General features: G+C 41.3%; 1 protein-coding gene across 1 annotated transcript in view; it reads left to right on the top strand.

The window, feature by feature from the left end:
• The window catches only part of thsd7ba (thrombospondin, type I, domain containing 7Ba), a 281240-nt gene that overhangs the window by 250323 nt on the left and 9617 nt on the right, over positions 1 to 21300 (top strand). Inside the window, exons 21-23 of the mRNA XM_084085439.1 lie at positions 2366 to 2511; positions 16768 to 16939; positions 20842 to 21015. Coding sequence (XP_083941565.1) covers positions 2366 to 2511; positions 16768 to 16939; positions 20842 to 21015 — 492 coding nt within the window. The remainder of the gene's footprint in view (positions 1 to 2365; positions 2512 to 16767; positions 16940 to 20841; positions 21016 to 21300) is intronic.

Raw genomic sequence — 21300 nt, 5'->3', positions numbered from 1 at the left:
GTGGTGCATAGACCAAACATACAGTGGAGAAATGAATTACAGTAAAAGCCAGAATATTTGTGGTGGTGGGTTGTCTCTATTCGTTAGACCCATTTTTTTTTTTTTGCTGTTAGGTTAGCGCTGCCTGTACTGGTTTGCTTCTGTGTGTCAAACAAACGAACACATAACAGCCAATAAGCCAAGAGCCAATAAACATGAACATGTACTGTACCACCCTCAAACTGGAGGCCCAAGAATAGCGTTTTCTAGAGGCTGTGCAGGTTTGAATCCACCGTTCCGGCATTGCTATTCTGTTCTATTCTAAATCTGTTGTTGAATGGGTGGTGGGTACCACTGTCGCGTCGTGTAGCAAAAGTTGTAGGGAAGCGTCGAAAGCTTGGTTGGCTTTTGACCGTCGGATAGCAGCGGGCTTGTTGTTGAAACAGACATCAAGCCGTAGGCTATTCTTAGCACCTCAATAGCCGTCTGACAACATTGTTGGTGACTGGTGTCGGCTCTCAGGTGCATTCAGCAACTTTTATTCGCATGTTCTAAACAACTGATCTCCCGACTTCATTCGAACTGCCAGTCTGTAGTAATCTGTAGTAATCTGTTTGGTGGAGAGCTACCTTAACCCATTCAATCCAGTAACACATCTCTGTCATTTTGATTTCTTTGGCTATTCAAAAATAGCAGATATACAAGTTCATAGAACTTGTAGATCTGCTATTTTTGAAAAATCGTGAACATTTTTGCAAATCTTTGAATACATCTTTTTTCAAGCGGACATTTGTAAAATATTTTGTTCCAGGAGCCCCCAGAGGCAAAGATTTGAGTTACAAATGTTCGCTTTTAAAAATATGTATTCAAAGATCTGCACGCATTTTCATGATTTTTCAAAAATAGCATATCTACAAGCACTCGGTGCCACAGCTTGTACATCTGGTATTTTTGAATAGCCAATAAAATCTAAAATGACAGAGATGCATTGCCAGATTGAATGGGTTACCTGTTAACCCATTGAGACCTGAAGCCGATTCTACATGTCTCCTAAATCTCAACAGTATTCTGAAAAACGTATGTTTCTATATCAGTGGTGCTCAATCTTTTTCATGTTAAGGACCCCCAAAATTATATGTATTTGGCCGCGGACCACCATCAAAATATTTTGTTCCAGGGACCCCCAGAAGCAAAGATTTGAGTTAAAAATGTTCGCTTTAAAAATATATATATTCAAAGAATAAATGTAATAAAATAAATGAAATGAAAAAAGTCATTGAAAAAACACAGCCCCCTCACGCATTAGAAGGACCAGTGGCGTGCACAGACATTTTGAGGGGCAGGTTTTTCTAAATCTCAACAGTATTCTGAAAAACGTATGTTTCTATATCAGTGGTGCTCAATCTTTTTCATGTCAAGGACCCCCAAAATTATATGTATTTGGCCGCGGACCACCATCAAAATATTTTGTTCCAGGGACCCCCAGAAGCAAAGATTTGAGTTAAAAATGTTCGCTTTAACAATATATATATTCAAAGATTTGCAGAAGGACCAGTGGCGTGCACAGACATTTTGAGGGGCAGGTTTTTCTAAATCTCAACAGTATTCTGAAAAACGTATGTTTCTATATCAGTGGTGCTCAATCTTTTTCATGTCCAGGACCCACAAAATTATATGTATTTGGCCGCGGACCACCATCAAAATATTTTGTTCCAGGGACCCCCAGAAGCAAAGATTTGAGTTAAAAATGTTCGCTTTAAAAATATATATATTCAAAGATTTGCACACATTTTCACGATTTTTCAAAAATAGCAGACCTACAAGCTCGTAGCGCGGCACTCGATGCCACGCTATGAGCTTGTAGATCTGCTATTTTTGAATAGCCCAAAGTAGGGATGTCCGATTTTATCGGCCTCCCGATATTATCGGCCGATATTAGCATAAAAATTGATATCGGGAAAATATCGGTATCGGTTTTTGAAAAAAAAAAAAATTTTTTTTTTTTTTTTTTTTTTTTTTTGCTTTATAAATAAGTTACAGGAGTTTTTACTGTATATGGTGTGTGTGATATGAAATTTGAGCTTACCCTAATCACAATAATCCCCGCATATATCGGTATCGGTTGATATCGGTATCGGTAATTAAGAGTTGGACAATATTGGTATATCGGTTATCGGTAAAAAAGCCAATATCGGACAACCCTAGCCCAAAGTGTAAAATAAAGCTTTTTAGCTCAAATCTAAAAATGACACAGTTCCAGGTCTTTGTGGGTTAACACAGCTCAACTTGTGCTGTGTTGCCGTGTTCTGGTCTGTGCTGTACCGTTCCGTTCCATTCCGTTCTGTTCTGTTCCTAACAGTGTGTGCATGTTGTGCTGTGCCTGCAGGTCAAGCAGAACGCAGCAGGAGCATCCTGCAGCAGGCTCACGAGGAGGGCCGTCCATGTCCCAGCCAGCTCACCCAGACCAAGCCATGCCCCATACAGCCCTGCTACACCTGGCTATTAGGAGACTGGTCCCCCTGTGCTGTGGAGGTATGCTCACCGTTCTGCTAATTATCATCTGGTGCCACGCATGTTTTTTCAATTGCTTTTTTGGGCGGTGTAGCCGCCCCTATATGTGAGGTTGGGACATTGACATTTGCTGCACTGTGATTGGCCACCCATTGTACACCCCTAACCCCTACACATTCAATGCAAATCTATACTTTTCTTTAAGTGAGCTTCCATCACTGTGATGAACACTAGCTGCACTGTGATTGGCTGACTCTATTGGCTGACTCTATCCAGCACTGTGATTGGCTAGCGAGACACATGATGAAATTAACAAATTTAAGTGAGCTTCAAAAAAAAAAGTGATGACCACACCGCCCACTTCACACTGGGTGTGATTTTTTCTTATTTTTGGGGCAGTGTAGCCGCCCCCTATAAGTGAGTTTTGGACACCGACCAAAAGATTTGTATACCCCCTAACCCTTCCATTGTTAATGCAAATCGATACTTTTGCAAAGTCAGCCAATCACATTACAGCTAGTGTCATCACCACTAACTGTAATGTGATTGGCTGACTTTGCAAATTCAGGACTGTGATTGGCTAGCGAAACACATGACACATGTGCAGCCCTATGAATAACAGTATGGACTTTAAGAAAAGTCCATACTTATTATATATATTTTTGGGGGGACATTTAAATAAATAAATGTAATAAAATAAATGAAATGGAAAAAGTAATTGAAAAAACACAGCCCCCTCACGCATTAGAAGGACAATATATCAGTTTGAACTTGTGTTGGAAGGGGGAGGGGGGGCGTGTCTGATGAATGAATATCAAATCTAAATACTGAACGGTCTGGGGTGCTCACAAAAGCTTGAGTAGACGTTAAAATGACCCCAAACATGTTTGAATGTGAAATATCCCCTAGCTGGGGACCTCATGGAACCCCCTCAATGAAACCCACCCTGGGGGGTCCCCGGACCCCACTTTGAGAACCACTGATCTAGAGACTAGTACCACAGTAACAGCTGTTAACTGTTGCTTCCCCTGTTACGCAGTGGAGCAGAGCATGTGTACACAACAGAGATCCATGTCCCTCAACCATCTGTCCACTACACCTACAGTGGATGTATCTGCCTTACTGATGGATTTTCAGATGACAGCATTTACATTTGGTACAGCACGAGAACAGCATCCTAGGCAATCATGCAGCCTTAAAGGAACATGTCTGTCCTATTCTAAACATGGTGCTGCGCTATCTGATCCTACAATACCCAGAAGTCACTGCAAAGACACAGTTCTCAAATGTCTGTAGTTTTTGATATCAGCGCGGTGTTGTAGTCACACAGACATCAACAACCATACAACAATGTGTGAGTGTGTTGCTTTTGATTTGCTGTGAGAGTACTGATCGACCTATACCACTATACTGTATGTACTGACTATTACTCCTACCGACAAGTAAGACGCGCGAACGCTGGAAGCGAACGCAGCTCGAAAATATTGTGTATTTACGGACTTGTGTGTGTGTGTGTGTGTGTGTGTGTGTGTGTGTGTGTGTGTGTGTGTGTGTGTGTGTGTGTGTGTGTGTGTGTGTGTGTGTGTGTGTGTGTGTGTGTGTGTGTGTGTGTGTGTGTGTTTTGACTGTAGCTGCACTCTGGCGCACTCTGTCGGTTGCACACAGGCAGTGCAGGCAGTGCACACAGGCAGTGCACACAGACAGAGACACAAGCTGAGCCGAGTTTCATAGTAAGCTCCACTTGGGCGGAGGCTCCGCGTTCGCAATAAAGAGCTACGCTTGAAAAAGTGTGGAGTATTCCTTTACATAATTATGTAATTACTAATCACCTTTATATTACAACATAATATTTCTGGAATACAAAAAAAAGTATAGTAAAGTAAAAAACGCATTTTGTTAATCATGCGAATTATTATTTAAGTATTATTTGATTTAGTTATTTAGTTATCGCGTGCGTGCGTGTGTGTAGCTGAAGGCCAGGCCATTTTGAACAGGGTATGTATGGATAACTGAGCTGTACCTTATTTTGATCATACATACTGTACAGCAGTATGCAAGTAACACTTGAACCGACTGACATTGCTATCCTGTGCTCTCACATGGGATGAACAATGCTAGATTATTATTAGCACCAGAGTCGTGTGTGTGGGGGGAGGTTATAATGAATCTTCACTGAAGGATTAACACAACAGCAGAACTTTTAAAGTGAAATAAAATGAAGAACCATAATTAACCACTTGACCAATGAGTGAGAGAATGAGTGTCCCTATTCTGGGCATGTGATAACAGGCAAACATTCAGTTCCATGAGTGTTGCTATTCTCTGTAATACTTTTAAACCACAGCTAATGAGATGAGACAAGACAGCTGTATTAGAATGAGTTCTGGAAGAGACGGCGAGAGACAGAAGACATCCAGTGACATTTCCACACAGAATGGGAAGATGATTTTTTCATTATGTAGAATGGAAAACGGATTTATCTCTAACAATGGCACAGCGATGGCGAAGAAAAGGAACGGAACTTGGAATGACGCTTTCTGACACTCCACAAATCATTGGACAAGTCTGTCTAGCTGACAGTGAAGGTGAAGGAGCTGAAATCTCAACTATAGCGACACAGCAGTCTATTTTAACAAAGCTAGGTCGGTCTAAAAAGGTATGGCGACCACTGCAGCCTCCTATCACGTATGCCGAGTTCTCGCCAAACTCGAGACATCCTGTCAGGATGGCGAGATATTGAAGGAGGCGTCGCTTTCAGCCTGCCAAGTATTTGTTTGGCTGTTTTAACCCATTAAGACCCGAGGCTGATTCTAGGAATGCCTTCTAAATCCTAACAGTTTTCTGAAAACGTATGTTTCTATGTCAGTGGTGCTCAAACCTTTTTGTATGTATTTGACCACCAACCCCCATCTCAACATATTTTGTTCCAGGGACCCCCAGAAGCAAAGATTTGAGTTTAAAATGTTGGCTTAAAATGATATATATATTCAAAGATTTGCAAATAGCTCGTAGATCTGCTATTTTTGAATAGACAAAGTATAACATAATGGCTAAAGTGGTTAAAATGAAATAACACAGCCTGCTTTCCCGGTTTTAATGGGTTAAGAACAGGACCGAAATGATGAATGTCATCAACACCCTTCAGTTGTCCAGGACCACAGTGACACAGAGATGTGAGGGGAATTCAGAGAACATGGGGGGTCGCGGCTGAAAAAAGGACAGCAAAATCCTGTGTGCATTTCTCTTACTGATGTTGCCATCCGGTGTTAGATGACATGAGTGAGTGCACAAGTTTTGTGCAATTTTGTCACGGAAAAGGACACGCGCGAAGGAGTTGAGGACGTTTTCCACGCGGTCACGGACTTTCGACACCAGGGCCGCCCTACTGTAGCGGTTAGAACAGATAGATAGATACTTTTATTTCCGTGTCCAGCACACAAAGTGCCCAATCCTCATGGGTTTATAGTACGCTTACAGCATGTTTACAATATATACAAATAATACATTCAACTACAGCTCAGAATTACACAGAGTGTTCTGTCTTCTCTCCCAAGCTTGACAAATAAAATCTGCCACAACAAAAGCTCCTTTAACAAAATAGGTTTTTCATAATCATCTAACTCAAGGATATCATCACCACAAATAGAAGACATCTTACAAACAAATACCTCTTATATCATATTTAGAGCAATAAAACTAAAAGTGAACCTCATTTTCAATTTCACTGAGTTCACAGAACAAACAGTATCTCTCTTCCTTTGGAGTGGCATTAAACCTGCCAGTCTCCAGAGCTATTGGTAATGTTCCTAACCGTATTTGTGCACAGAGAGATCATTGTCTTTTGCTTAAATTATACTTCACATAAGGTTCTACAGTGTACCTGTCCTTTATGAGACAATAACTTCGCAACTCAGGTTAATACCATATATCACTATTCACTACACCATTTTTCTTTATACTTGGAAAACATTGTACTTCTAATTTCATGAACGTCACATAGTAACTAAAAAAAAGTATAATCATTAGAATAAAATAAAGATATCAATTCATTTGTCCAGGGGTGACCAAATCTAAAATCCCAGTTAAAAATATTTAACTGGTCAGACATCTTCACAAGCCTATTTCATAGCCGAACCATTTGACATTTGTGTCTGATGCTTGCATGGAACATATGCCTTTTATGCGGAAGGTTGTGGGTTCGAACCCTACTCTGGGTCGGCATCAGCATGGGCATGCGGTCGCTCACTACGGGTTCCTAACGCCAAATCAAATGGGTTCAGATCTGAGCCAAGTCTCCTGCAGGAGGCGCGTCTGAAGCCTGTCTCCAGACGTAAAAATAGATGATCATGGACTTCGACACCAAAAACTGAACTTCCCCCAGCCAAAACTTGGTTCCATTATAGAGTGGACAGTGCTCCAGCCATGGGGCCGTGCCTGTGTTCATAGCATCGTGCAAACAAATCTGTAATTTCCCCCCAGTTTCTCCTCCATCATTGTATTATTCGCCTGAAAGCACTGTGTGGGAAAAAAATACTGAATGTGATGGATGTTGCCATGAGGGTTGTGTGTCCAACCATGCAGCATATGAACATTTGGATGACAGTGGCTGATGGATTTGACTTCCCTCGTAGACCTGACAAAGATGCCAAATGAACTGAATTCATAGCTGCAAGGTAAAGGAGTGGATATACATACATAGTTTGGAATGAATTGTTTTTGTATAGTATCATTGAATGCTTGTATGATAGTTTATTTTATGTTTGTGCGGTATAAAAAATGTTGGTGACTGACTGTTCCCTAATAGTCAATTCATTCAAAGTCAAGCTAAAAATAAACTGTTAACCCATTTAGACCAGGAAATAATCTGTCATTTTTTCATTTCTTTGGCTGTTCTAAAATAGCAGATATACAATCTGATACACGTATCTGCTATTTTTGAAAAATCTTTGAATATATATATATATATATATTTTTTTTTTAAGCTAACATTTATAACTCAAATATTTGCTACTGGGGATTCTACAAATGTCTTCCAAATCCAGTTTAGAAGACAGTTTTCTGAAAAACTTTATGTTGCTATATGAGTGGTGCTCCAACCTTTTCATGTCAAGGACCCCCAGAATTATATGTATTTGGCCGCGGACCCCCATCTCAAAATATTTAGTTCCAGGGACCCCCATGAAGCTAAGATTTGAGTTACAAATGTTCCCTTTAAAAATAAATATATCCAAATATTTGCACTTAATGTTCAAGCTTTTTCAAAAATAGCAGATCTACAAGCTCATAGCGCGGCACTCAGTGCCGCGCTAAGAGCTTGTAAATCTGCTATTTTTGAATAGCCAAAGCATAAAATATGGATAAAGTTCTTATACGCAGATGCGTTCCTGGTTTGAATGGGTTAAATGAGCTGCAAAGAGATGACCTGCACTGCTCTCCGCACTTTGCAGTCAGAACTGCCATGACAACAAGGCAGCTGGACAGTCAGCACAACATTGAGCAGGTGAAGAGCAAAGGTTGAGCGCCGTAGCTGAGCAGAGTAGAGAGGCCGTCTGGTAATTACAGGGTCACCGGTTCAACCCCCTGGTCCGCCCAGTCCATGTGTCCAAGTGTCCCTGAGCAAGACACTTAACCCCTATCTGCACCCATGGGTGCCGTATTAATGGCACTTCCCCAATAGTTAGCACGTTACGTGCCAATGACGTCTATAAACGTTGTTTGAAATCCAACGCTTCACCGCCATTGACGTCTATAGACGCCATTTGGTGTTTTCAGTGATTACGATAGAGGGCGCTCTTCTGCAACCTGTGAGTAATCCTAGGACTCCCGAAGAAGAGTACAACCGGAAATCACGTGATAAAAAAAAAATCCAGTCGGTCCTGTTTAATGTTATAGGATTTATAAAAGTTTTCTCTGATTTATTTTCCCAGCTTGCGTTTTTGGTGAAAACAAGCTATATTCAACTGCCGATAACTAAAGAACGGAAGATCGCGATAAAACTCTTTTTATTTTTTAGATGAAAGAAGAGACTCGTCTTTCCCCCGAGGCATCTGGTGTTTACATCGTCATTGAAAAAAAATATTCTGTGGGTCTCGAAAGATTAGTAAAAACTCTGGCACTGGCTGACTTAATTAATTATTTAATTGATTAATTAATTCTGGCAGTGAATGTGTTAAGATGGGTTGAATGCAGAAGACAAGTTTAATTTATGTGCAAATATACTGTATACAGTGACAAATACCCCCCAAACAACTACAGGGGATTAAATTATTATTATTATTATATTGGCTGAGTTTAAGGGCTGGTTTGCTGACTTTGCATCACTTGAGCATGTGGTTTTATGCATTATTAATTACCCACCCATATAGACAAATTATGGATGTGGAGCATGTCAAAGTTATTGCAGACTATAGCTGGGATGACTTGTTTGTACTTGTACGCATTTTTTCATACGTTAAAAACATTCTTCAAAAGAATTTCATAAATAAAATTGAAAAAAAAAAAAAAATCGATAAATTCCACAAATGTAGCTTTTAAGAAGTGTGAATAGCCGATCTACAAGCTCACAACGCGTTGTGAGCTTGTAGATCGGCTATTTTTACTAGTTTGCGTCCCGTCAAATTTCTCTTAATTGGGTCTCGAGCTAAAAAATTTTAGGAACCACTGATCTACTTTACCTAACTGTGATGTTTGGATCAGTGTGCTGAACCTTTGTCAGTCTGTTTTCTCACACGGTGAGTCAAAGTCACCTGAACAACAGTGACAGATGACCACCTTGTTGCCTCGTTGAGCATTGCAACCAGCAGCCGCCAACCTGACTTTAATGGACTGGCAGTTGGTTCACGGTGCCAACTCTCACACTGAAGGGCGTGACACCACAGAAGACAGTTTTGTGAACAATTTTGTTGCTGCTGCTATAAATGGCAACAGATGTGAAATGTAATGTCATGCAGGCCTTTTTTTTGGGTTTCATTTCATATTGAAGTCCAGTGATGCCTGCTTTGGATTTTTATTTTCTCTTTACTCTATACAAAATAATAATATAATACAATATATTTATTCTGTGCTGTCATGTTGACAAATAAACCTCTTGACAACTGAGAAACTGAGGGTCTTCTTTCATGTGCAAATCATGATCCGTGATTTTTAACCACTTTCAACCTGGTGTCCCTATATTTTGGGCATTGAGCCGTTATACAGTAGGTGAACGTTTTCAAATGTAAAAAAAAGTGGTTCATTATATTTCGTTGTATGTGTTGTTTAACATTATGTTTAATCTACGTGTTTTTTGTATCGATCAAAATGTTATTTGTGTTTATTTATTTTTATTTGTTCTGGTATAAATAGAGTATCAGCTATTTTAAGCAAAGCGATTTGGTTTAGACAGGGGGGGGAGTGCATTTGTAACTCAAGTCAGTTTTTTACTAAGAATAGAGGGTTTAAGTGTTTAAGAATCTTTTTGTTGCAGGTGTTTAGGAAAGCTTCTTCCAGTGACTGTGACAGCCAGCTGTCTTTAAAAGGCACACGTTGCAGTGATGGCACTGTCACCTCACCAAGGAGTGCCCAGATTCTTATCCAAGCCTCAGTAATCTCCAGCCGTTTTAATGCTGTGCGTTCTGCCTGCTGCCTTTCTTGGCCAGGTCTCCCTTGAAAAACAAGATTATATCTCAATGGGGGCTTTTCCTCGTGATTAAATAAAGGCTAAATGAAAAATCTAATTATGTGGATCTTGGGATCATCCACCTAGGAGCGGCATGGCTCTTGGCTCGTGGATCTTGGGTCTTCATGTGGCCAACGTGTGACGTCAGTCATTTATGTTGTCAGTGATTATCAACTTGTGGGCTGGGGACCACTACTGGACCACGAGGGTATTGCAAGTGGGCCCCCAAATAATTGGTGAAACACTAAGATTTTAATGATAATATTAATATATATTTTTTAAATTATGTAAAAATAACGTCATGGTATTTTTCTTCAATACCTTGGGAAAAAAATAGTTTTCTTTGTAATACCAATAAATAGAAACTTAAAGTATATTATGTTAGTTCCAGTTCACATTAGGAACGGTAAAGGCCCGAGTGGGAGGGGGGTGGGGGGGGGGGCAGGGTTCCGTTCACCTCCTCCACCTGATAGGATTGCATCCAGTTCACTGATGTGCTATCGAAACCGATTGCTTTCAGCTTATCAATAAGTATAGAGTGGTTTACGGTGTCAAATACCTTTTTGGAGGTCCAGCATGACCATGCCGCAGTACTTGCCCACGTCCACCTTATGTTTTATGTGGTCGGTCAAATAGAGTAGGAATTTGTGCATTCGTTTTTTTTTTCAGCAAGATACTTTTCAACACGTTCATATACTATTTTTTCCATAACTTTCGAGATAGAACTAAGAATAGAAATAAGGCGGTATTTGCCTCCTAGTTGCTTCCTTTTTTGTACAGAGGGATTACTCTCGTTAGTTTAAAATCTTGTGGGACGTGCCCCTGCGGCTGATGGAGAGGTTTATTATGCGGGTAATGATTGGAGCAATGGAGGCGGCTGAGTCTCTGAGAAATTTGGAGGGGATATTGTCATGGCCAGTGGCCTTGTTTTGTTGCAGGGCGCTCAGTTTTTTAATCACATCATCAGTTGTCACCATGGTGAGTTTGAAATCTCAGGTCTTGAAATCTGTGCGTACACCTACTGTAGATTTTGTGTAGAATGCTTGGATGTGCTCTACACCCATGGTTCTCAAAGTGGGGTCCGGGGACCCCCAGGGGTCCTTGAGTGGGTTCCAGGGGGTACCCAGATAAATGTTGGATAGTTAGTAACCAAATGGACCCTTATGTTGCTGTAACTCTGAGAGTGTACAAATGGAACCAAATGGACCCTTGGGTCCATTTGGTTCCATTTGTACACTCTCAGAGTTATGGTGGTCCGTGGTCTAATGCAGGGGTTCCCAAAGTGGTGTCCGGGGACCCCCAGGGCCCTACATACATCAGCTATTTTCCAAAAATCTTGATATTCTTTGAAAATGTTTGAATATTTTTTCCATTTTTAACACCACATCTGGAACTCTTTTCAGATGGGGGTCCGCGACCAAATCCGCATTCATTTAGGGGTACTTGACCTGAAAAAGTTTGAGAACCACTGCTCTACACCATAACGCTCAGAGTGAGAGGGCATTTGTTAACCAGTGTTGTGGCTATGGTTGTAAAGAAGATGCGATTAGCCACATCCAGCTTGTTTGTAATGAGAGTGTCGTCCGAATTAATGTTGATGTTTGTAAATCTGGTTTTCAATTTCTGACTGCAGCCTAGTTGTTGGCATCCAAGTTACTTTGTTTACCGCCACTCCAATCTTGCAGTTTGTATATTGTTCAGGATAAGAGCGTCTGCTACAGTAAATGCCTACATTTTAAATGAACTCGCTCAGGAGTACATGCTAATTAGAGAACTCAAGATTTTAATTGCACAGTGAGTTCTACCCCATATACTGTACAACAGGACACTCTGGACAGTGGTGGAAAGTAACTACAGTAAGTACTGTACATTTACTTCAGTACTGTACTTAAGTACAATTTTGAGGTGTTTGTACATTACTTAAGTATTTCCAATTACCAATACTTTTACTTCTACTCCACTACATCTCATAGGCAAATATTGCACTTTTACTCCGCTACAATTATTTGAAAACTTTAGTTACTTTGCAGATATAAATCTTATATTGGGCGCGTTCGAAAATGCAGCACTGAGCGCACTGGCCAATACAAACTAATAGGCGAGTGTGCTCCGGTGCGTAATGTCCGAACGCACCCATTATAAAACACACATTAACCACTTTAGCCCTATTCTACACCTAGGCTATTTGAAAATAGCCGATCTACAAGCTCACAACGCGTCGCACCGCGACGCGTTGTGAGCTTGTAGATCTGCTATTTTCAAACATTTTAGTACTTTTACTTTTGATACTTTAAGTACATTTTGATACCAATACCTTTGTACTTTTACTCAAGTCAATTCTGAATTCCGGACTTTTACTTGTAACGGAGTACTTCTACATTGCAGTATTGATACTTTTACTTAAGTAAAACATTTGAGTACTTTTTCCACCACTGCCATATACTGTACAACAGGACACTCTAGACGGTGATCAGTCTTAAGTGTCCAAACATTCTCAGTGTCCCAAATTCACTCCTACCTTTTGGTGCTGTAGGTGCATGTCATCAATATTCCTTCGGGAAACTCTCACCACAATTAAGGAGAGCTTGAGAGCGATCCTAGCCTGCAGGCTAGCAGATGTGCACAACATTTTCTGAGAAGGAGAGAGACGTTGCATCTCAAACAACAAGCTTATTCAAATACGCTGTTTAAATAGAAATTGAATCACTTTTGTGACTGACCTGACGCCAGGGACAATATTTCAGCACAAGCCGTTTCTAAGTTCCAATATGCACACCTTGTACGGCAATGTATTGGAGTGAATCGATTTGCATACATAGTGTAATGTCCATATACACGACCGTCACCATGCTATGCAATATTTATAGTAAATATTCACAGTAATGTTGCTCTGGAGTTCAGCTGTGTCTGTTTCCCAACACCATCTCAATTGTATTGCAGCTCACTACCACACATTTAAGACGTCTGTCTGTCTGTCTGTCTCTCTCTCTCTCTCCACAGACTTTTGAGACAGACAGACAGACAGACAGACAGACAGACAGACAGACAGACAGAAACCAATGTGTGTCTGAACATTTCTAAAATGACAGAGATGCGTTCCTGACTGCCCGATTTAAACTCTCTAAGCACACGTAATTATTGCTAGTTATTATTATTAATAATAATATAAGACATCTATCTATCTGTCTGTCTGTCTGTCTGTCTGTCTGTCTGTCTGTCTGTCTGTCTGTCTGTCTCTCTGTCACACTAATGTCTCAATATAATATGGTACCATTTTTGTCTACTCCTACTGTGTCTCAGAGGAGGGCTGTGGACAGCTCATCGGTGGGGAATCCAAGCTAATAGAAATTGCAGACTTACATGAATAAAAATCGATTTAAAAATCTGCCTAACGATGATGGCGGGTTTTTGAAGTGTCCACAGACCTCCTATGAGACATATAGACCAAGTAGGAAAAAATTGAAGCATTTTATCATGGGCAATAGTGAGGACCAACTACTGTATATGAAGATAGGTTGAAAATGGGCGAAGTAAGTGAATAAAGTAACCTACATAAGCCTACAGCATTGGTTCTTAAAGTGGGGTCCGGGGACCCCCAGGGGTCCTTGAGGGGGATCCCAGCAAATTGTGTTACATAGAGCATCACAATCGTTGTAACCACTTTATCCATATTTTCTACCTTGGCTATTTAAAAATAGCAGATATACAAGCTAACAGCACGTCACTTTGTGCCACGCTGCAAGCTTGCACATATGCTATTTTTGAAAACACATCATTGGCAGTCAATGAGTTAATTTCAAAGACCTCCAGTTTACGATGCATTAAACCACGGACCCCCCTTTTATGAAAAAGCTGAAATATGGGATCCCAATCTACACTGTAAAATCCCCCGTGTTAATTTAACTCTGAGTGTGTACAAATGGAGCGTACACACTCAGAGTTACAGACCCTAAAGGGTCCATTTGGACCACTCTGGTGGTCCCCGGCGGTCCCCGACATTGAGAACCAGTGAAATAAAACATAATTCACACAAACACAGGTCTCTGGCATGGACTCAAACTGGGGACAATAATTATTTTACAGTAGGGGAACATGACCTACCTGCATCTCATTTTACAGCATAATTACAAAGGACTGCACCTTGTCTTGAAGCCAGGCTGTGATCCTGCACGCCGTTTTGGGCGCATACCAAGCAGTGTGATTAACCCGTTCAATTCGGGAACAGCATAGCTGTGTCATTTTAGATGTCTTTGGCTATTCAAAAATGGCAGATCTACAAGCTCATAGCGCGGCACTCGGTGCCTGTACGAGCTTGTAGATCTGCTATTTCTTTGGTGAAAATGTGTGCAAACCTTTGAATATATATATTTTTAAGCGAACATTTGTAAAATATTTTGTTCCAGGGACCTCCAGAAGCAAAGATTTGAGTTACAAATGTTTGCTTTAAAATATATATTCAAACATTTGCACAAATATTCACGATTTTTCAAAAAAAATGCAGATCTAGCTTGTACAGTAGATCTGCTATTTTTTAATAGCCAACGAAATCTTAAAAATGACACACAGATGCATGCGTTCCCGGTCTTAATGGATTAATTGAAATTATTTGGCAGTCAACCTCTGTTGGCTAATGAGCATAAATGGATTAAAACTAAGCTACTTATTTGTATTCTTATTCTACCTTAGCTGTTGTGATCTGCTTTGCCTAGTGATGAGTGACTGGAACACAAAGTGCAGTGACTCAGACATACAGTACATAACGGTATAAATTATGTTTTCACGTGTTTGCACCAAACAAAACAGCGGGAGGTGAGAAGGAAGGAGAGTGGCTTTTCTAGTAGATGAAAGCAGATGTACCCTTGTGGCAGTTATTGTTGTGTTATCCTTGGATTTAAGGCATAAATAACGTAATGCGTTAAGATGTCTTGTCAACACACAGCCTAGCATATTATATACACATCTCCAATTCCTGGGTCTTTTTCTTTTAGTAAAACATTTCCTACAGTAGCAATCACAAACTTGACTGCAAAAGCAATTCCAAAGGGTGTGAAAACGCTGAATATCTTTATGGAAGGATACGGTACAGACGTAAGCGCGATCGGTTAATGAAACACCGTTTTGTTTGGCGCCGAAGCACCATCCAAACACCCTTTTTGTCTGATGTTCATCTCATCTTCCCCACCTTGCTTCTGCTTCTCCAGCTGAAAAGGGTTTTAATTGAATGTCTTTTCAGCTCCATTGTAACTCCCCTGAGTCCATTTCCCCCACTGCCAGCACATTAACAAAAGGCCCGAGCTCGACTCTGTTGTCGTGCAGTTCGGACTTATTAATTGTGAATGTCACATTTAAGTGCGTGTGTGTGTCTTGTTTTCCCTTTTATTGTGGAACTTTAATAGCATAGAGGACTTCAGAGGCCCAAAGGAGCTCCCCCTTCCCCCTTTAAGACAGTTATATAATATTCGTCATTGTGGACGTAAACTGCATTAAGCTGCATAATATTATAACACCCACCTTTAGCTTTAAAAAAAAACTTTCTATACGCCTGAATTTAATATAATTTAATTATATTTTGTCTCAGAAATAGTACATTCTGTACTTCTCCTCAAATATTTAAAATGCTCTTCAGCGATTCTTAAATGTCTAATGGAAAGAGTTTATCTGTGAGCGGGAGAGCTTCAGTACTTTAGTGTGCGTGCGTGCGTGCGTGCGTGCGTGCGTGCGTGCGTGCGTGCGTGCGTGCGTGCGTGCGTGCGTGCGTGCGTGCGTGCGCGCGTGCGTGCGCGCGTGCGTGCGCGCGTGCGTGTGTGTGTGTGTTCTGATTGATTGATTGATTGATTGAATACTTTATTAACAGTTTGCAAAAAGTACAGAGTATAGAAAAGTAAAAAAAGTACAGAGGTACAGTTAGGGCCATTCACACTGAGCACTATAACTAATTTATAACGATACAAATATAGTTTAACACAGGGGTCTTCAACGTTTTCAGGCCAAGGACCCCCTAGCTGAGAGAGAGATGAAGCAGGGACCCCCTCTTTATCGTCTAAAATTGTGTTTCAGATTCAACATTTTTTGTTCACGTGGTCTGCTCTTTTTTCTCTCTACACCTATACTTCTTTGCCAAAAATAGCCGATCTACAAGCTCACAACGCCTCGCAGCGCGAGGCGTTGTGAGCTTGTAGATCTGCTATTTTTGGCCAAAGTTCTCCTTAGAAAAGGAATGCTAGGGTTCAAGTGGTTAATGTAAAATAAAAAATACTATCACACAAAGATTTGGCGGACCCCCTGTAATAACTCTGAGGACCCCCTAGGGGTCCCGGACCCCCTGTTGAAGACCCCTGGTTTAACAAATCGTCAAGTCAAGTGGAAGTCAAGTAAAAATACCTCAACATTTTACGTAAGTACAGTACTTACGACGAGTACTACGAGTAAATGTACTAGGTTACTTTACACCACTGAGTATAAAGACATACAATACTATACAGATCCTAAATGTGTGTGTGTGTGTGTGTGTGTGTGTGTGTGTGTGTGTGTCTGTGTGTGTGTGTGTGTGTGTGTGTGTGTGTGTGTGTGTGTGTGTGTGTGTGTGTGTGTGTGTGTGTGTGTGTGTGTGTGTGTGGCAGGGAGCAGAGTGTGGTGAGGGTCTCCGTAGGAGGAACCTGTCCTGCGTGGCCCACTGGGGGGACTGGCCAGACACGGCCGTCCTCAAGCTGGTGGAGGACGAGCTGTGTGGAGACAGACTGAGCCGGCAGAGCCAGCAGGAGCTGGAACGACCCTGCTTCGTCCCCTGTCCCGGTAAGGAGAACGCCTCCTCTGTGTGTGTGTGTGTGTGTGTGTGTGTGTGTGTGTGTGTGTGTGTGTGTGTGTGTGTGTGTGTGTGTGTGTGTGTGTGTGTGTGTGTGTGTGTACTGACAATTGGAAATACTCCAGTAAAGTAAAAATACCTCAAAATTGTACTGAAGTGCAGTAAATGTACTTAGTTACTTACCACCACTGGAAACAGCACATATACACCCTGAGGCCAAGGAAGAAAACTCTGCCCAAACGTTTTCACATAGGCCTGTTATAGCGATTTTTGCAAAACACATTTATTTATATTACTCCTACAGATTCTGTCTAAACCTCATGCAAAGCGGTTCACATTATCTCTATGGTCATTTGATCAAGACGTGTCTGCCAGAGTTTTTTTTGCAGGAGTGACTCCCGTTTTGCACAGAATGCCACCAATCATGAACGAAGCAGCATGAACGTGACACAAAGTTTTGAGCCATATAAGCCATATATGTCACAGATATGAAGTAAAAATGTTGAAAATACAATAGCTGATCTACAAGCTCACAACAGTTTGTAGATTGTAGTTTGAAGATCAGCTATTCATCACGAGATATAGTTTTGGGCTTAGGTCCTTAAGATACTGATAACCCATGTCTACTAACTTGATAGTATTCATTCTAACCATGGAACTTGCAAGAAAAGAGGGGTTGAATGGGGCTGAACTTGAAACAAGCTATCAAACACACTTGCTGAGGATTTTAATTGCTATATGTATTCTCATTTCTTTTGTAGCACTGGTGATTTTCCTTTGGGGCTGATGGCTAAAACATCTTTGGAAAACCCCAGGCTTCAGACTTCAATACCAATCACGATTTGGCTGATATATCTCAATCAGAGGGGCAAATTGGGTTTTGAAGTATGAAATCCTATCAAAGTATGAGTTCACGATGAAGAAAAGTACATAAAAAAAGCATGAAAACAATACCAAGAACCCACAACCTGCATGTCAAAAAGGCTGTATTGTCCTTTAAGCATGCATAACGTTGCTCTCGGGCAGAAACCTGTTATCTCCATATTTTAACTGTTTGTGTTTTTTTTTGTAAATTAATGCCCTAATTGATCATACTACAGCGTCACACAAAAGTAGCAAAAGTTTTGACCATATGAGGTTTCCACCTGACGATATAACTAAAATGCATAGCTTTCAGCACACTTTAATACAAATCATGAACTGGCCGATATATCTCATTAGCGGGGGGGGAAACGTTGTGAAGTTTAACATTTTATCAAAATGCATGAAAACAATACCAAGTACGGTACCACATGTCAAAAAGGACGGCATTGTCCTTAAACATGCAAAACGGAAGCGCTAAAGCTTACTGTACCCACTGTCCAAGGGCTCTACGCAAGCCATTCTTTAACCACTTTCCTATAGACTTCGTTGATCTATCCATGGCCCCCTAATTTCCTCCCTCTACACCACATCTCTCAGCCAAAAAAAACCCTCAAAAACCTATCAACGAGCGCACAGTGCGTCGCAACGCCACGCGTTGTGAGCTTGTAGATCGTCTATTTTCGCCAAATGTTCGCCTATTATCATGACATGTCCCAGAATAGGGGCGCTAGGGTTCAAGTGCTTAAAGAGGAAGGAGAAAACCCAACATCATTATCCTTTATCGGCTAAAATAAAAAGAATTCAGGCCCTGTGAGTTTCATTGGCGTTGCTCTTAGGGAGAGACGGTTGTTTCAAGCCTTTTAACCATGAGGGATCGGTTGTCTGCTGGTCACTCTCTCTCTCTCTCTCCAGCCTCTGATCACGGGCGCCATTCATCATTCAAGCAGCCTTCGCTGTGTGCCTCGACTCTGGAGCAGGAGGGTGTGATTACAGTGGCCAAGTGTGTGTGTGTGTGTGTGTGTGTGTGTGTGTGAGCAATGGTGCAAGTGTGTGCTGCTGTGAGCATGTGTGGGTGTTTCATGTGTGTGTCTTGTACGTGGGTGTGTGCATGTGTGCAATGTGTGGCCAAGCAGGCGTGTGTGTGTGTGTGTGTGTGTATCTGTGACAACGTGTGCATCCACATGTACACGGCTGTTTGTGTGTGTGTTTGTGCGTGCGTACAGTATGTGTGTGTTTCATGTGTGTTTCGTGTGTGTGTGTATGTGCGTCTCAACAGAGCCCCCCCCAGCAGTGCGGGGGACAGAACAGTATGGAAGATGAAAGATAATGAGCTGCTTCAGTCCACAGATTGTCGCTAATGGCCGGTCAGGGCACAGAATCAAAAGGACGCGCCGGCGGAGGAGACTTGGCAGTGGGTGGAATTATCACTGCGAGATGTCCTCATCCAGGATTACTGGGGAAATTGATGTTCGACCTTCAGCAAAGGAAGAGTTGATATGTTATTTGGAGACATGCAGAGTAGATTGCGTGTCGCTACCCGAAGGGAGAAATCAAACAAACCTTCCCCTTCCTTGAGAGAAGATATAATGTTCACTGTCGGCTTTTGCATTCACGGCTTGTGAGTTATGCCTGATTTATAGCCGATCTACTGTCTAAGCTATATGAGCTTAATACAGTGCATCGGATATTTTCGGTGTGTGACACCCGTGTGCAACTAAGTATAACTCTAAAGTCTTTATAGATTGTAGCGCATAATTTAAAGTATGGATTGGTGTATTGTTTTTGAATCCCCCTCGGCCTGTCTCAAGTAATTTGCTTCGGTGCTTGGTACATTATCTGCGGAGATGTGGGTCGAAGTGGCGTTCGATATTATTTAAATGATTCAGGCTCTAGCTGGGGCACCAATAAAAAATGTTCTGTAACAGTCCCAGCTAATTTAAACGGGTATTTCACTTTACAATTTAAAATTTTGGCATTTAGCAGACGCTCTTAATCCAGAGCGACAGTAAGCAAGGTAAACACAAGGTAATACATCAAATGTATAGAGATAGTAATCTAGGATCAGGTAAACCAAGAACCTATCATCAGTCTAAACAGTTTAATATAACAATTATAAGCTGTACATTGAGACTATGCCAGGTCAACAAATGAACCTGGCATCTGTCTTCTCTACATAACATGCTATATATATTACATTTTAACCTTTGCATAAAACTGCAAGGTTGTCAAGGTAAGGGCAAGTGCTATACGGCAAGTGCTATGGGCCAAGGTGTACAGTAGTCTCATGAGGTGAATCTTCAGATTACGGCGGAAGATTGGGATTGAGTCTGCAGTTCCAATTGCAATAGGGAGTTCATTACACCGTTTGGGAGCCAGAAGGGAGAAGAGTCTGGGGTGTGTGGAGCGTTTTCCCAGATGTTGTAGGGAACACTTTAAAACACTTCTGGGGTCACCCCACACAGTTTTTAAGTTGCTTGATTCAATATTTAGATATTTGATATACTGTATATTTTATCAGACACGACCCCTTTCTATATAAACCCGTCCTAACTTGAAACTCATGTTAGACTCATTGAAAACATACATCGCTGGTTCTCCATCAACCTGGCAATGCTTGCAAAAGATAAGCCAGGCTTCCAGCCGGGCATTTCCACCCCAGAATCCCTTCCACCACACACCAGCAAAGCCACCTGTTCCAGCAGTTATCACTTGGTAGTGTTTTCATGCTTTTTTATATGTACTTTTCTTCATCATGAACTCAAATTGGTTTGATGAAATTGTCCCAAAAAGTCAAAATATGCCTTTTCTTTGTGAGACAGGGTTGGCTCACAATATGTCACATCCTAATGTGTTGTGAGCTTGAATACAGGGCTTAAGTGGTTAAAGTGTTTTAGGGTTGAATTTCCGGGTGAGAGATTTTGCAGAATGTAAAACGCAACGTAAAATGCAATTGTTATTGATTTGTCCAACAAGTTTGAATCCAGGTCCTGACCTATATGAGAGATACTGTTGTTGTGGTTTCTCTCAGGAGACTGTCATCTGACGGAGTGGTCCTCTTGGAGCTCGTGCCAGCTCATCTGTCTGGAGGGACGCAGCTTTGAGAGCACGGGTCGCCAGGCGCGCTCCAGGGCCGTGGTCATCCAGGTCCTGGAGAACCAGGACGGCTGTCCACAGCAGGTCTTTGAGACCCAGCCCTGCAAAGGTATACTGAGGACAAACCCCGGATCACAATAGGAAACAGGGTTGCAACTATCGTTTATTTTCTTAGCGACTATTTGATGAATTTAACTTTTTTGATTATTGAGTTTATTGAGTTTATTAGGATCCCCATTAGCTGTTGCATAACAGCAGCAACGTTTCCTGAGGTCCACACATAACATAACAAACAAAGACATTAACCAAGACATTTACAAGACATTGACATAACATTTGACAACGTCAATATTCTTTCATTTAGACCAGTGGTTTTCAACCTTTTTCATGCCAA

This window comes from Gymnoscopelus microlampas, assembly GCF_963454915.1.
Source record: "Gymnoscopelus microlampas genome assembly, chromosome: 17".
Taxonomy (NCBI): Eukaryota; Metazoa; Chordata; class Actinopteri; order Myctophiformes; family Myctophidae; genus Gymnoscopelus; species Gymnoscopelus microlampas.
The sequence above is the reverse complement of the archived record's forward strand: the minus strand, read 5'-3'. Positions and strand labels throughout refer to the sequence as shown.